This window comes from Lepidochelys kempii, chromosome 1 (genome assembly GCF_965140265.1).
Source record: "Lepidochelys kempii isolate rLepKem1 chromosome 1, rLepKem1.hap2, whole genome shotgun sequence".
Classification (NCBI taxonomy): Eukaryota; Metazoa; Chordata; order Testudines; family Cheloniidae; genus Lepidochelys; species Lepidochelys kempii.
The window spans coordinates 203,373,995-203,391,119 of record NC_133256.1 but is presented as its reverse complement, the minus strand read 5'-3'; the positions used below and the strand labels follow the sequence as shown (position 1 = coordinate 203,391,119).

General features: G+C 44.9%; 1 protein-coding gene across 4 annotated transcripts in view; it reads right to left on the bottom strand.

Annotated features, from left to right (window-relative positions):
- CHD1L (chromodomain helicase DNA binding protein 1 like) overlaps positions 1 to 17,125 on the bottom strand; it is a 38,866-nt gene that overhangs the window by 21,190 nt on the left and 551 nt on the right. For 2 of the 4 annotated variants that reach the window (XM_073309112.1, XM_073309102.1), the window contains 11 exons: positions 16,168 to 16,246; positions 12,746 to 12,858; positions 11,827 to 11,930; positions 11,220 to 11,334; positions 8,790 to 8,821; positions 6,501 to 6,582; positions 5,058 to 5,220; positions 4,569 to 4,724; positions 2,421 to 2,513; positions 1,802 to 1,898; positions 522 to 595 (listed from right to left, as the gene is read on the bottom strand). In XM_073309112.1, the coding sequence (XP_073165213.1) occupies positions 522 to 595; positions 1,802 to 1,898; positions 2,421 to 2,513; positions 4,569 to 4,724; positions 5,058 to 5,220; positions 6,501 to 6,582; positions 8,790 to 8,821; positions 11,220 to 11,334; positions 11,827 to 11,930; positions 12,746 to 12,835 (1,006 nt within the window). In that variant the 5' untranslated portion in view covers positions 12,836 to 12,858; positions 16,168 to 16,246. Of the gene's footprint in view, positions 1 to 521; positions 596 to 1,801; positions 1,899 to 2,420; positions 2,514 to 4,568; positions 4,725 to 5,057; positions 5,221 to 6,500; positions 6,583 to 8,789; positions 8,822 to 11,219; positions 11,335 to 11,826; positions 11,931 to 12,745; positions 12,859 to 16,167; positions 16,385 to 17,125 lie in introns of those variants that run through there. The other 2 variants (XM_073309082.1, XM_073309093.1) reach the window with 2 other exon arrangements.

The following is a 17,125-nucleotide window of genomic DNA, read 5'->3' as shown; positions in this document are numbered from 1 at the left end:
TCCGCCCCATCCCGCCCCTGCCCCATTCCAACCCCTTCCCCAAAGTCCCTGCCCCAACTCTGCCCCCTCCCTGCACCTATTGGACTCCTTCCCCAAATCCCTGCCCCGGCCCCGCCTCCTCCCCTGAATGTGCCGTGTTCCCCCCCACCCCCGCCAGTGCTTGTTTTGCAGTGGCAAGCGCTGGAAGGAGAAACAAGGATGCAGCACGCTCAGGGGAGGAGACAGAGGTAGAGGCGAGCTGGGGCGGGGAGCTTGGCTGCTTTTTCCCCATGGGTGCTCCAGCCCTGGAGCACCCACAGAGTCGGCGCCTATCATACTGAGGCAGAGAGAACTAAAGAGACTTGCCCAACGTCACACAAGCAGTCAGACACAGCAAGAAAACTCCTTCTGCCTACTAGAAATAAGTCCCCAGTATTATGGTCCCTCCTCTGTCATGCAAGGATCAGTCGGGTACAGCATCACTGTAGCTGACAAAAGACAAATATGCCAAGACAGCTGCTCCAAGAATACAAGTATTTCACCTCTATAGTCCATGTAGTCTTGCAGAACATCCAGCATCCGAGTCATCTGAGAAAACAGCAAGACCCGATGACCACTGCAGAAATAAAGTGAAATCCCGTAACTTCAATGTACCTTTTGTAGCAGAGGGATAGACAAGGTTCGCTTAGTTTAATATAGAGGAGTATTTTTAATCCAAGCATTGTGTGATTTCAGTTTCCTCAAATGTAAAATGACTTGCCAAGATCACAGAATGAGTTAGTGGCAGAGCTGGAGCTCAGGTCTCCTGACTTCCAGACCTGTACCGTGTGCCTTATACTGTGACAGCACTCTATTCAAGCCAGTTGATACTGTCTAGCATCATTTTTTAGGTGCAGCAGGCCCATGGGTCCTGAGAGTTTTTGTGGCACAGGACCCAGGGACGGAGAGACACGCACGCATCCATGCACGCACACACACACACAGTCTCGCTCCCCAGCACTGCTGTACAGCAGAGAAGCAAAATCATCCCAGCCACTTTAAAAGTTTCATTTTTGCTTTAAAATGTCTGTTTAAGGACTTCCTAAGGAAGCTGTCAGAGGGGAACTGCATACTAGTTAAGATTCTCTTGTTTGGTATCACTCTGCATCATGGAGGAGGAACTGTCTCACATCCTGCACCAAAAGGCGATTTGAAGTGTGTCCTGGTTTGGTTAGCTCTCTCCTGGGAGATGATGCAAGTATCTAAAACTTCAATTCCAGATTCTGAAGCCACCAAAGTTAAGTTCCAGAATCTGGGTCAGGATCTTAAATCCCACATCTTTGGCATGTGTGTTTTCCAGGCTTTGATTTGTCCCAATTCTTAGGTTTGGGGATCCCCCCCACCCATGACTATTTTTCATTTTGATTGCATATTTGTGTTTCCTCGGCCCAGAGGAACCGAAGCACAGCATGAAAGTCTGTTCTCTTGGAATCTGTGGCCAAAACAGAAGCATCAGACATCATGTAAGATAACTTGTTCTTCCAGGATTTCCAGCCCAAACTTGGAAGACAGAAGAGGTTTGAATAAATACAGAGAAGCAGCCAGTATTCTGGGCTCTTTAAAAGGAAGCTTCAAACCTTTTAAGGTTCCTTGGTCATCCTTAATGTAGCTGCAACATTGTAATTACTTCTGTAGAGAGGTCAGTAATTCAGCATCAATTAACTGGAACACTACAGTGTTCATTTCTTGGTGTATGTGAGTAACAGTCATGGATAAATTAGTTTGCTCTTCCCAGCAAGGCTTATCTAGACTCCCACAAGTAAAGCACAGTAAAACCACATACCCAGCATACAAGAAAGAAAGGAGTTTGTCCAACAAGCACAGTTTCCCACTGGCTTCGATGAGGTGGTCTCCAATTTCGAAGGGCTCTGGTTCAACACCTGGAAGGGAAGAAAGTCTCAGAAGCAGTGCCAGTAGTAGACCAACGATAGCGAGGGCCTCCAGGGTCACCCCAAGTTACCCCAGTGTCGTGTATGGTAATTCACAATTTGCACATCTGTGGCTAAACAGAACTAGGTAATAACCTGGATTCCGGCTTCAAAACTGACAGTGCTTTGCTATCTAGTAGGAACACTATAGTAATGATTCCATGTCAACAAACTAGTGTGAATGCATTGCTAAGGCTGAGAAATCAAGCACTCAAAAGAAAACAACTGCAGAGTTAAGGCTGAAAGCTCAGCCTTGACATAGGCTTATCCTTGAAACAGAGTCCCCTTTATATATCACTATTAGTCAATTAATATGGATTGTAATTTATCATACAACCTTACATACAATCTTCAGGCTTGACTCAATTTTTAAGTGTCAATGAAATCTACAAAACAAGCCATGTTTGAAGAAAATTGGCTCATATCCTATGATAATTTTTGGTTACTTTCAAACAGAGAACAGTTCTTTCTCACCACTGAATAGGTATGGGTGGGCTACACACTTTCGAAGCTGAATTAAGACATTCTGAAGTTTAACCTTCCTCCCTGCTTCGTTTTCAAATGCATCTGAAACACAAAAATGAAATGGCAAACCCATTCAACAAGAGCTCTGGGGATACACTGTAAATGTAGTGACTGGAATTATCTGGACACCGAGCATAGCTCTACAGGGAAAAGTCTCAATGGTACACTTTACTGTTCAAATTTAGGTTCCAAATTTAACACACTCCCTCTTCATGCACCAACTGAGTTTTTGCTCATATTTTCTTGGTCAAATATTTACCCACTTTGGCAGAGGAAACACTGAAAAGTGATATCTTGTTGGAAATTTTTCCCTGAGACCCCAGTTAGAGAACCACAGTCCTTGCCACTTCACACAGCTCAAGGATTTAACATTTTCCAAATTAACAAATCAAGTTACTTGGTATAACGCATGTGGGTACTGGAAGGAAAAGCTGGCAACAGCGTCAAGATCTGCACAGCCACCACCTGTGTTCTCTGGCGCTGCCAACCTTACTTCCCAGCTCTGCTCAGAGTCTGCAAGGGACCAGAGAGACAGGCTGGTCAGAGGAGGGGAAAGAGGCGAGGCTCTAAGAGGGTATGGCATGTTAAGCTTTCCATAAGAAGCTTGGTGCTGCTGTCTCAGCTCTTGACAGCAGAACCATAGGGAGACTATGAGGATGACGGCCAGAAGAATGAGTGGGCCTGTAGGGAGAAGTGATGCTCAGCAGGGCTTTGGGGAGGCTGTGCGGAGGTTACAAGGGGATGTACGGAGGAGGCTAAGAGTGGAAGGGGAAGAAGATTGTGCGTGTGTGTTGCAGGGGTGGCCTGGGGCAAGCACATTCCCTCTGCACTCCCCATCAGCACTTGAAAGGCTCCCCTGGCACTGTGGCCTCAGCTCTCTGGTGCGCCGAGCAGTAGCACCAGATGAGTGGAGTGTCTCTGCAAGGTCATTAGGACAAGCAAGGGCTTCTCCAGTGCTACGTAATAGATAGCCTCTGCAGACATGTGCATGCTGGTAGTTTGTAGATATAAGGACCCAGGGACTAGAAGCTGGGTCTGCAGAGCCTGGGACACCTGATATTCCCACAGTGCCACTGGGAGGCCATGCAGAGGTACAGCCCGGAAGCACTATGGAGAGTAGGCACCGCAGGAAGTGCTGCCAAAGAGACCCAGAGTGATGGTACCCTGCAGCCCCCTGACTGGCCCAGCACCCTATTTAACCCCAGGGGTTCCCCCGGGAAGTTGTCTGGACAACCACATGGACTTCACCCTGCTGCAATGCCAGACTTTGCTTGATCTCCCGGTCTCCAATCTCTGACTCCAGCCTGACTCTGACCTGGATTCCTGACTCTCCATTCTAACCCGGTACTACCTCTGGCCTCTGACTCCAGCCTGATTTTGACCCTGACTCTTGCTTATTGAATCTGGCTCTTGAGATCCCTCCACCTCCTGCGTGTTGACTACCGTCCCTGGTGGGCAGACCTCAGCCCAGCTGTAACCGCTAGGCCAGACCTCCTGCGCCTTCGTCCCTCACAGCATAATGTAGCATTCACACAGGAAAGTGTATAAGATCAGAATAAGGAATGAACATCTGAGTGTAATTTAACAGAAATGGTGTGCTCATTTTGATTGGTTATATATTAGAAGTACAAGGGAGTTTGTTATGAAGGTGAAGAATCTACAAGGGTGTTTGGGTGGGTGTTAACACATGTGACTGAAGGATGGTTTAACTGGTGATACTAAAGATATTTCTGAAGATCTTTAATTGTATTTTAATTAGAGGTCGGCCCAAACCGGAATCCTGAGATTGACTGCTTCCACACTTTGGGAAAGTGCAGATCCAAATACCAGTGGACCAAACCAAAAGCCCAGAATCAAAACAGCCATGAACCTTAGGAAAGTTTGCAGCAGGCTTTAAATTTTGAGGCTCAGACTAATCCCCAATTTTAATATTACTTGCTTATCAAATGATCATTCAGAAAACTGAACTCAGCACAATCATTCAGAGCATGCTAATGCATCTCCTATTTCACTACAAGAGCGCATGGATTTACAAAAGGGAACTAATTTGCTTTTAAATAAACTGATTAGGTCCAACCCCCCAAATGCTCTAATTACCTAGATCTTTCATCAAAATAGCCTTGTAGTATTTTCGCTGCAGGGCTGACATCCCATGATACAGAACCACTTCCACCTTCTTAGGCAGCTCTGCCGCGACCTCAGCCTTCACCCTCCTAAGCAAGAAGGGCTGCAGAAGACTGTGCAATTCTTTGGCTATTTGGAAAAAAATGTTGCAATAAATGAATTAAGTGTAAAGGAATGTCTCTAGCACTTTATTTTTTATACAAACATTAATGAAACCTCACCCCAGCTTGTGCGATGTAAGTATTTTCCCTATTTTATAGAAGGAGAAACTGAAGCAAACGTGGCTGCCTAAAGGTAGGTACCTAAACACATATGAAAGCACCTACATGCTGATGTAGGCCGCATTGTTTCATAGCTAATCAGTTTCAGAGAAAGCAAACCCCAAAGTCCCAACACCCAATCCCCTGCTCTAACCAGCTTACAGCACTGACCCTCAAGTACGTTTTATGACTCATTACTTGCCTGGCTTGCTCTCCTTTTCAATCCCACAGTAACACTGAACAAACTCTTCCACTTGCTCTTTAGGGAAGATGTCAGGCTCAATAAAACTGAGCAGGGAGTACAGCTCACGGAGACTGTTCTGAACAGGAGTGCCGGTGAGCAGGAGACTGAAGCCCACTGAAAACTGAAATAAGCAAAGACAAAGTAAAATGAACTGCAACATGCAAGTGGAATGAAAAGTCACTTACCACACAAACCCCCTTCACTACTCTCCCACACAACCAAAATCTGACAGTTAGTAGAGAGGTACCTGCAGAACTCTGCAACTTCAGTGAAAGCCAGCAAACTCAAGATCTGGAGTAATAAACAAACTTACAGGGCCTGATTCTCCTCTCAAACACTCTGGTGTAAATCAGGTGCAACTCCTCAGAAGTTAATGGAGTGACACCAGAGCACAAAACATGTATGAGCAAGGGAAGAATGAAGGCCAAATATGGTGCCATTATACTCTTGATCTCTGTCGCACGATATGCACAAACCATGTGCACTGTGTTAAATAACTAGAGCTGGTTGGAACATTTCTACAAAAATCAAAACACCAAAATGAAATTACACAAAATCCACACTCTGCTTTCCTGTTTTCAGAGCAGCTCTCATAATGTTGATATTTATCTGCACTGTGCTATTTGCAGCATTCCCTGTACTTAGACTGAGGAACACGGCTATCACTATGGCAAGTTTAATACTTCATAAAATTCCCACCAAGTTCAAAAATTGGACCTAGGTGAGCAGAATGAAGGTGGGATTGGGGTTATCTTTTAGCATTAACAATGACCATTCTGGAACTAGAAACAAAACTGATCAGAAATAATAGAAAATATTGCCCTGGGCATATTGGATGTGCTCCTACTGGGGCAGATTTGGTTCTGGCACACCTGGGTAAATGGAGAACAACTCCACTGACTTCAATGAAGAGAAGTGACTTAACCAAGGTCACATAGCAAGACCATAGAAATAGACCTGAGGAATCATGACTCATGGTCCCCTGCACTCACCACCGGACAAGACTTCCAAATTCACGGTTACCTCACTTTGTTGTTTTTAATAATTCATATCAGAAATACAGACTCCTGATGCAGATTGTCACCTGGCTGTGATTTAGTTCCACGCCATTTACGGCTTCTTTATATTAATCCTTTTCTCACATTCCTCAAACTTCTGAAGCCCAAACGTGAGTCAGAATGTGAGACAAGTTCCCTGTTCTAATCCATTGGCAGCATAGGGCTCAATCCATCTGCCACTGAAGACAATGGGAGCCTATCTACTGACTTTGAGAGGAACTGGATCAGGCCCACAGATGAACAAACATGATGAGGGCTAGTGATGACATAAATAATGAACCCATACCCTTTAAAGGGGAGAAAAGTCCTTTAATAGCTAAAAAGTTGTTGGGCTCTTTTTTACCTCTGAAAGGGTTTTGTGCAACAGTGAGTTCTGGTTTTTCAACCTGTGGGCTTCATCCACAACCAGAGCAGCCCAGTTAAACCTGTAAAATAAATTAATAAAAAGTACTGTTTTCAGTTAAAATTCAAATAATTCTTGACAATATGAAGAGGTCAGTATTAGCTGGTCTCTCTACATCTATACTGGAGATGGCCCTCAACCAAGACCCAGGATCTAAAATCCTCTGAATATCGTAGGGGGCAGAGGGCGGAAATCAGATCTTCACCTAACGTTTGCCACTCATGTGTATTTCTTGGTGTAATGGATACCTCATAGCAATCTATATTTCAAGTTGTAAAACCCTTTCCATTCTCCCCTCTCATTACTCTCTGCAACAGTCACCTTTCAAGCCTGAAACTTCCCGGGGCTGTGTGTCTGCCTAAAGATGAACTTTTGGGGATAAAATGAGGGTGGGGACATGGGGGAACAGTTCAACTGCTTTTCACGGAGTAAAAAAAAAAAAAATTACACCTTTTTTCCATTATAAACAAATATTCCTGAGAACTATTTTTGAACAGCTGGGGTAGAAGCTGGCCTTTTCGCAGGTTAACAGACCTGACTGAGAAGTACGTCACAGCCTTGTTATGAAGGAAGGCGGCTTTCCACTTGGCCAAGTGAGCCTTTGAAAATCATGCACTGAGGATATACAGTATATCATTTGAATTTTGCTAAGCTTGTAAAGCACACTCTTAAGGCAGGCTGGACTGCATCCCTACCCACCTCTGTAATGTGCTCCAAGATCTACAGATGAAAACATGTGAAGTATTATTATTATTAGCCATATTTTTCAGATGGAACAATCCAGGCTCAAAGAATTTGAGTGACAGTTCTTGAAGGGGAAATGAGGTCTCGTGGGTTAAGCACTGGCCTGAGAACCAAGAGACTGGTCCTGAGGCTGATGTTTATGTGATAACAGGCAAATCACTTAACCCCCCCGACATTCTTTACATACTGCGCTGATGGTGTAAATTACACAGAACGGTACGGAATTAAGCAGAAAGTCATTTGGAACGAAGAGGACTGAACTGCATTCTCCGTGGGTTTATTTTTTTTTTTTTTTTACAATACACACAAAATGTTTCATGGTGTGTTAATTATCAGCTCAAGACATGGATTCTACGATGTGTTCATCAAGCCCAGTATCTTGTCTCTAGAAGTGGCTAATACTTGGTGCTTCAGAGAAGCCCCATCATACACCTGACTAGTTATGAACTGAGGCTGAAGGGATGGGGTGGGGCAGTTTTGTTTTGTTTTTTTTTAACTCCGACTGAGTCCCTGAAGCATTCATCAGATGGGATTGCCTCCAGAATTCATAACTAAGTGTTTGTATTATAAGGCATCAGCATTGTTGTTATAAGATATCCAAATCCCTTCCCAAGTACAAGTGCAGCATTATGTAAAATCTTCTGTGATCATGACAGAAATACCTGCCGCTGATTGGTTATACTAATAAAATACAGATCTCACCAGAAAGTGAAATAACTACTCAAAGAGCAGGATCTGCTGGACTGGCAATGTGATGTGATACAGTTTAGGTTATGATCCTAACCATACGATTACGCAGTTCACTTTCGTCAGAGTTTGTACCTGTAATCTAAACCAGTGGTTCTCAACCCACATGCGGCCCAGCTGTGTGCTAAAGGTTGTCTGGCCTGCACGGCAGGGTCTGGAGTCAGGGCTGCTGCCTGGCTCCACACAGCAGGGTTCGGGGTCCCTGCTGCCTGCCCCGGCACCTGGGGCTCCCCTCCTGGCTCCACTGTGTGGAGGGGTCTCTGGGCGGGGGATGCTAGGCATAGGGGTCTGTGGAAGGGTTGTGGGGGCACCGTGGGTCTCAACCTGCGGCCCACATTGATAAATAAGTTGAGGACCACTGCTCTAAACCAATGCAGCCACTTTTACCAGAATATTACTCTATGTACTATCTTCTATTGGTGCTATTGCTTGCTCCCTAGGAGCAAAAATCCACTCACTCCTTTTATGCCCGTTACGTGTGACCAGTGCACAACATTTACTTTTTCATCTGCTTGAAAATTGTTCCTTTAGCGGCTGGGGGGGAGGATTGCTCATGTACAATGTGGCTGAAGGTGAAAAGATCCTTCATTAAATGTTGCTCGAAGAAAAATTCTAATAATCAAAGAAGAGTGCAATGACTCATGTGAAACAACAGAACTGGGACCTCACATCAATGTGCCTAGACAGACTGTTGACAGACCCACTGCATAAATTCTAGGAAAATAAAAATAAACTCACAATTTTAGAAATGCTCCATCTTTCAGGCATATCTGTAATCAAACAAAATCAGTGTTACACACAATGCCTTACAGTTACATAGCACCTCTCAACATAAGATATCCTAAAGTTATTTACTAATATAACAAACTGATATATAAACAGTTCACAGACAAGGATCACTTCACCAACCCTTGAACTGCAGCTGCTTCTTGAGTGGAATATGGCAGCTACTTAACAGCATACAACAATAGGAGAGAAAGTGAAAGAGAATTGAAACTGCAGGAAGAATTTAGAGCAGGGGTGGGCAAACTTTTTGGCCCGAGGGCCATATCGGGGTGTGAAACTGTATGGAGGGCCGGGTAGGGAAGGCTGTGCCTCCCCAAACAGCCTAGCCCCCCCCCCATCCCACCTCCCCCCATTTCCCGCCCCCTGACTGCCCTCCTCAGAACCTCCAACCCATCCAACCCCCCCTCCCCCGGCTCCTTGTCCCCTGACCGCCCTCTCCTGGCACCCCCCGCCCCTAACCGACCCCCTGGACCCCACCACCATCCAACCCACCCCATCCCCTGACTGCCCCAACCCCTATCCACACCCCCGCCCCCTGACAGGCCCCCCACATTTCCCACACCTATCCAACCCGCCCTGCTCCCTGTCCCTGGACTGCCCTGCCCCCTATCCACACCCCTGCCCCCAGACAGGCCCCCCGACACCTCACCCCCTATCCAACCCCCCCTATTCCTGACCACCCCACCCCCTGCTCCCTGTCCCCCCGGCTAGCCACCAGCAAAGCAAGCACATGCTTGGGGAGGCACAATTCCAGGGGCGGCATTCCAGCTATCCTGTTTTTTTTTTTTTTTTTTTTTGGCTTCGGCAGTTGTGCTCTCGGAGCTTGGGGTGGCAAATTTTTTGCTTTGGGTGGCAAAAAACCTAGAGCTGGGCCTGCCCCCCAGGACCTCCTACCCAACCTCCCCCAGTCGTTGCTCAGAGCGGCAGGAGCTCGCAGCCCCACTGCCTGCGTGGTGGTGCAGCTGCAGGGGAGGAGGAACAGCCGGGAAGGGGCCGGGGGTAGCCTCCCCGGCCAGGAGCTCAAGGGCCAGGCAGGACGGTCCCACGGGCCGGATGTGACCCACGGACCATAGTTTGCCCACCTCTGATTTAGAGGATGGAACGTAATTAATGGAGTTGCAATTTGGCCTAGACACCCAAATTGCTCTTATGGAAAGAGCCCTGGGATCTATAATGACCACAAGTTGCCAGGACCTTAGTTTTAGGTCTCATCGGAAATACAATACAAAACACAAGCAGAAAAGCTCAACCAAGAAATATTAAGAGAGAGACTCAAGCTGGGGAAAATGTTCAGCTCTCTCAGCAAAGTCTTTTCACTTCTGTCATGTTTTCTCACATAATGTTTCTTCCCACATTTGAGAACTAGTGACGTTATCTACCTCCCCTCCATGTTTCATTTTCCCTCCTCATTGACCCTGCATTAAAATAAGTGATAATGATGAATTTGTGGCATCATAATTACTTGCTAATGTCACAAGCACACACACTGTCCACCTTCAAAAAGGAGGAGAAGCTGGGCTGTGTCAAGAAGAAAGCCCTTATTAAAAGCACAGACCTCACCACTGGCAACAGCAAGCAAAGAGAAATACTAGTCAAGTGAATTTATGCATGGATAGGTAGGACTTTCTAAAGCTTGCTCCAGTGTGAAAGTCCCCCTCCCTTTAGTGCCCTTGGGATAAGTATTCTCATAGCACAGACAGGATCGAGGAGCGAGAGTGGAAAGGTGGGCAGGGTCAGAGGGGACAGCATGGGACAAATAGATACAATCTAAGGGGGAAGAGAAAGTGAGAGACCACAAAACAGGGGAAGCAAAGGGGCAGAAGCAATGAAGGAAGGTCAGAGAAATCAGATGGTGGAAGCTAATGGGGACCTTTCACCACTACTAGATTGATGCAGATGTGTTTATTTTTTTAAAATGGATTGAACGAATGGTGCTAAATCATTGCCGTGAGGAGCGATTTATAATGGAGAAGATTTTTATTTTCCCCTCAGGAATAATTAAGCAACAGAACACTGTTTTAATAACTGCAGGAGAGGCCAAAGCAGCGACTAAGACCAATCTAGTTCTGGCTGGCTCCAATCCTGCTCCCATTGGCACCAGTAAGAGCAAAACTGGGTCCTAATCATGGACTCTGTTCAGCACTCCTTATTTAGCTCAGACGCCTATTACCTTCAATGGGAGTTTCACTGGAGAAAGGACTGAGAACAGGGTTCTATCTCAGTAAGGAATATGGAATAGGATCCTACAGCAGCCACTGAATGGGACGAAGGGGAAGGTAAATACAAGCAGAAGCTTCCACTAAATGTGATTGTTCTGAGGCTCCAGCTCAAAATGAACCTGTGTCCTGCAAGCAAGTAATGCTCCTGCCTGCTGGCAGGTACCTCATATGTAGTGAGCAGCACGTGGAAATGAGAATGCGCTTTCAGGTCCCACTGCAGCTTGGCCCTTTCCTCCTTGTCTCCTGCATATGCCACATAGGAAAGACCTGGAGCAAATCTGTTTTCATTATAAAAAAAACAAAGTAGAGAGCTAGGCTGAGACTTTCATGTAAATAAAGGACGAAGTCTACTTTGAACCCAGACTATCAAAGAGTGTATAAACCAGAGACGGGCCCAAACGGCAAACTCAGATCCAAATGCCTTGAGGTTTTGGAGGACAGGGTTTGGATTCAAGTCTCTGACTCGAAAGCTACCCAGATGCGTTTGGAGCCAGGCTGGATCATATTTTGTGGTTCTGATTGGAGAATTCCAAAAATCTTATGAGAATGGCTACTCTCTCATGACTCCTGATGCTCAAAATGGGAAATCTTGTGATAGCTACCAGTCTCATGGGATTTCCACCATTTTGAGCTGAAAAGTCTTATATAAAGGCAGCAAGATTTTGGTTTTGCCAAACCTGAGCCTCAGCCTTGATTCAGCCTCCAACCTGTACCCCGAGATCAAACCTAGTGCTAAGATATAAGATGATAATATAATTGCTGAGGCTTACCTCTCCAGCTCCTCCTTCCAGTTGCTCAACACGGATAGAGGACAAAGAATGAGAAATGGCCTTTTGTTTAACTTTCCAGTCAAATAAACAAGCAGAGCAATAGTCTAGAACACACATAGACAGACAAAGAGGAGATTATTTTCCAATGACTAGAAATGGACTCAAACCATCGCCCTGTATCTAAACACACCCACAGCCTCCCAGCTGGCCCCTGCAGGTTCTCTACAACAAAACAGGACAAAAAATAAATAAATAAATAAAAATCCAAAATCAAAAGAACTCCAAACTATGGAAAAGTTTAGGTCTGAATGCCACAACTCAGACCCAATAATCCCCTCCCACAAGGACAGAAGAATATCTACTCTATGTCAATGTTTAAAACAATTCACTTGTTATTTAAGATGCATGGAATATTGTCAGATTAACATGCATGTCAGACTCATTCTCCAAAACTTGCAAGACTTATTTTGAAAAATGTTGTCACAAAAAATCAATATGAAAAATCTACAAGTTTCACTTATCTCTCTGACCCTAGAACTGAACTTCATAAAACTATCACCATTACACTGATAGTATGTTGTTTTTACAGCTTAACAGGGGGGGTCTCATGTATGGCCATCATTACTTTTGTCCTCAATATTCAATGCAATGTCTCCTGACAGAAGAGCATTTTGCCTTAAAATAAAATAAATAAAGTCCTTACTGAGTGTTACTCAGGCAAAACCTTTACTGAGGTCAAAGGGAGTTTTACCTGAGTAACCACTAAAGGAATCAGGATTTAGGTTTTAATCCTTGCAGTATGCACTTCAGAATTTGATCCTTGGTTTGATCATTGGTATTTTTCTTCCTCTTGTAGGAATCACTGGGAAAACAGAAATTTGGCCAAGTTGTTTTTCTACATAGTAATGAAAAAATGCACCTGACAAGTCTTTCCGAGACCCATCTCGTCACCCAGGATGCAGCCGCGCTGAATTTCGTAGCACTGTACTAGCCACTTTAGTCCTTCCATTTGGTAGGAACGGAGTTGGATACCTAGAAATAAAAGTAAATGGTGTAAAGCTACATCCTACTGCAATGCACTTTACATGGCATTATATCCAGAGACTATCCAGAAGCTGAAACTGGTGCAGAATATGCCTGCCTGCCAACCCAGAGCACATAGCATAGCATCAGTACTTCACCGATGGCATTGGCTGCAAATACATTTTCAGGTGGAGTTTAAGGCACTGGTTTTCACTAATAAATCCCTAAATGATTTGGGACGTGCCGGCTTGGTAGATCACTTCTCTACAGATGTCAAACTGCTGCAACTGAGATCAGTGGAGATGCCTCAACTGGCCTCAAATTAAACAGGAAGAAAATTCTGGAGTGGAATTTTCCATGATGGGTCCTCAACTTTGGAACTCTTCCCCCTCCCACCCCCAGTCTGTTAACCTACCATATTGCTCATCTTTTCTCGCTGGTGTTTGGGGATGGAACACATTGAAGTTTTCTGAGGGAATACTGAAGGTGGGGTATTTTAGGTTACTATAATTATTGGCAACAAATTGAGGAATAAGGTAGTCTAGTAAAGTAGTTCTCAACCAGTGGTCCAGGGCCCCTAGGGGGCCTCACGCAGGTTTCAATGGGACCTCCGAGTAGGGCCAGCATTAGACTTGCTGGGGCCCAAGGCAGAAAGCTGAATCCCCACTGCACGGGGCTGAAGCCTAGGTCCCTGAGCCCTGCCACCTGGGGCTGAAGCCTGAGCAATGTAGTTTCATGGGGGCTCCTATGGCATGGGGCCCCAGGCAACTGCCCTTCTTGTTAACCCCTAACACTGACTGGCTGTTATATGCAGAAAACCAGTTAGTTATTGTGGCACAGGCGGGCAGTGGAGTTTTTATAGCATGTGGGGTGGGGGGGAGGGGAGGGGGAGCAGACCTCAGAAAGGAAAAGGTGGAGAACCTCTGGTCTAGTAAGTTTACTATTACTGGTGCTTTGTTATTGTGAGTTTTATGCATTGTAAAAAGCACCTGGAGCTTTCTGTAGGGATACTTCTTGCTATAGGAGTTTTAACCAAAACATAAATAAATAAACCCACACACTCGCAGATTTCTTTAGCATCCTCCTCTGTAGTCATCAATGGTACTACATGTAGCTTTGTTCATACTCACTGCAGACATTAATATAACAGACTCTTGATAAGGTGATTTTATTGAACTGTCTTTCTGTCTGCCTACATTGGGGAGGGAGGATGATTTTGTGGTTAAAGCACAGAACCGGGAGGGCAGAAGAGCTGGGCTCCATTCTAAACTCTGCCAGAAACTCCTCACATAGTATAGGCCAAAGTCACTTTGAACACAATTTTCAGGATCCTTAGTTGATTTGTTACCCAGCTTGAGACATCTAGGCCAAGATTTTCAAAAGTGGGTGCCTAAAGTCAGGCCATGTATTTAAGTGCCTAAATGTGGATTTTAGCACCTCAGTGGTAAGCGGATATATAGTCAGACATCTTAAAATGCAGCCTCGTTTTCAATTCAGGCCATTTATTTAGGGGCTCACATATGGATTTAAGTGTCTAAAGTCAGGCTTAGACTCTTGAAAGTCTTGGTCTCAGCATTTACTATGGTGTGTTAATCATTTCTAAGCAAGCTATTTGCCGGATTTTCTTTTCTTAAAAGAGGGTAGGGCCCAGTAAAGGCAAGTACTGTTTTGTAGCCACCCCTGCAAAGAAATTTATATTTATAGTAACAACATAAAAACAAAAATTAAGGACGCCTGCATTCTTTTCTTCAATGTCTTGGCTTGGATACTGTGACCCCTTAATTCCTTGCTATAATGTGTGAAACCTCTCCCACTGTCTCTGCGAAAGACCCAGAGAGTGGATTGAAATATAACTCCCAGCTGTGACGTAGAGTGTGCAAACAAGCAGACTGGAGAATTGCTCTGCAGTGGATTATCCCTTCACTAGCACCTGCCGTCAAAGGAGCAGAAAGCACCTTGCACCTGTTGAACAAGCTTCCGCACCTACTTTGAGGTAGGTGAGAATTATCCTCATTTCACAGATAAGGAAACCTAGGCCCCAACAAGTGAAGTGACTTGTCCACAGGAAGCATTGTAGAAGAGTCAGGAGTGGAGTCCAGGAATTCCAACTCCTATGCTCTAACTAGGAAGTGAAGAAGCACGTTGATGAACTACAACCTTGGAGGGTTAGAGATGTAACAGGTGGATAAGGGAACCATTCTCTACAGCAGGGAACAGAGAATAGTAGCAAATGTAAAGTCTCATATCCAAACCAGCCTCCCTCCAGCAAGTCTCTATATTATTGTAAGAGTTTAGTGTAAGTGTTAACTGATTGCAGTTGATTAGGACCAAGAAAAAAAAAATAGCATTGTGGCAGATGTTATTTTTTTCAGAGAGAACAACTGTTAGAAACACTAAGAGAACTGGAATATTAAATGTGGATGTATTTCATTTCCGCATTTCCCTAACATTACAATAATCCTCTTTTTGGAAATGCTGATGGTGGAAAAATAGTTGTTGCTTTCTAGGGTATTGTTTTAGGAAGACAAAATCACATGGCTGTTATTTTTAGAGCCAGTCACCCTGCCAAAATGAATGAGTGTCCCCCTTTTTAAATTTACTTCCATGCGAGAGGAAGGATTTTGCCATGTGTGTTTCAGTGAGATATGCAACATTTCAAACTTTTTGTGTGCACATCTACTTTCTCCAAGCTCGAGGGAGCTGGACAGCTTCCATGGGAAGAGATAAAGAGAGCACAGTTTATTTGATTTAAAAAAAAAAATCTTAACCATAAAAATGGGCAGAGTTAACCAAATTCTAGTTTACACCAGCGTAATCCCAGAATAACTCCACAGAACCTAATTCTGTTCTTAATTACAGCACTGCCTGACTGACTAGGTTAGCTAAATGAACAAGAGGACTTGTGGCACCTTAGAGATTAACAAATTTATTAGGGCATAAGCTTTCGTGAGCTACAGCTCACTTCATCAGATGTGTAGCCTGGAACATATAGTAAGAGATATATATATACACATACATACACAGATATGTTGGAAGTTACCGTACAAACTGTGAGAGGCTAATTGGTTAACTGTAATGGAATTTATTTAGATTTCCAACAATGTAACTGACAGCAAACCCTGCCCCAGGTAATGTATTATTACTATCCAGTTCTAAGCCACCTCTCGCTGCTTTAGGGAGAAGCACTGCTTGCAGTCTCACCCCAGTTCACACACCATGTGCCCAGGGCACTGAGACCCTCAGGATCAGCAATTCCTTAACTTACTTTACCCTACAAACAAGTAACTTCTTCCGACAGCTCAAGCCATCCCCACTAACCTGTCAGACCCCATTGGTGCAAGTCCTTCTCTTTAACGCCTGGCCCGCCGGTCCTTGCCGTGGGTTTATTGCACAGGGCCTGGAAGAAATGAGACATCGCGATCTGCAAATACTCCGCCCTTAGGGTGCTACCCCCTTGGCTCCCCGCAGCGCTGCTCTCCCCCCTAGGCCAGCAGGAGTTACAGGAAACCCCCTCTGACCTAGCAGAATGATCCCGGAAGGCTGCAGGGAAGAGTAATTATGTCATTGGCTGATTGAAGCACAGTCTCTATGCAGCTCCCCCCTGCAGTCTTGGATTGGCTGGTTTCACAGGAGGACTTCCCTTACTGGGTAGACACAGCTCACAGCTGTTGATTGGATGAGTGGCTGAACTGCTGTAGTATTTTTCTTGGCACAAGCGCCTGGGGTGCTATTTCCATGCAAGCTAGCTTTGTAGGTGTGCAAAACCATAGCTGCTGGAACTAGGGGTGCCGTTGCTCCCCCTGGCTTGAAGTGGTTTCCATCATACAGGGTTTTACAGTTTGGTTCAGTGGCTCTCAGCACCCCTGTGCAAAGCTGCGTTAGAGCTTCAACTCACAACATAGCTGTTTAGGAGGGGAATTTGCAAAGCCCCAGGGTTCTCTGCTTTCTCACCCATTCCAGGTTTCTTGTCTGACGTTTGATATAAAGAGATTAAAACTCGCTTTATAACACACTGCATTTCTCTAGCCCTTTCCATCGGAGCATCCCCAAACTCATCAACTAGAAACCTAGTCATTAAAAAAGTCACAAGGAAAAACGTTTAAAACATTAATCTTTGTGACAATTGTATTTACTATCCTTTTTCTCTGTTTTTATAGATTTTTATCTCCCCTGTTACTGTGGGAAAAACACACAACGGAGAAAAGTGATAGGGCCTTGAGCCTGCTAACAATTGTGCACCTGCTTAGCTTTATACATGTGAATTGTTCCACTGAGA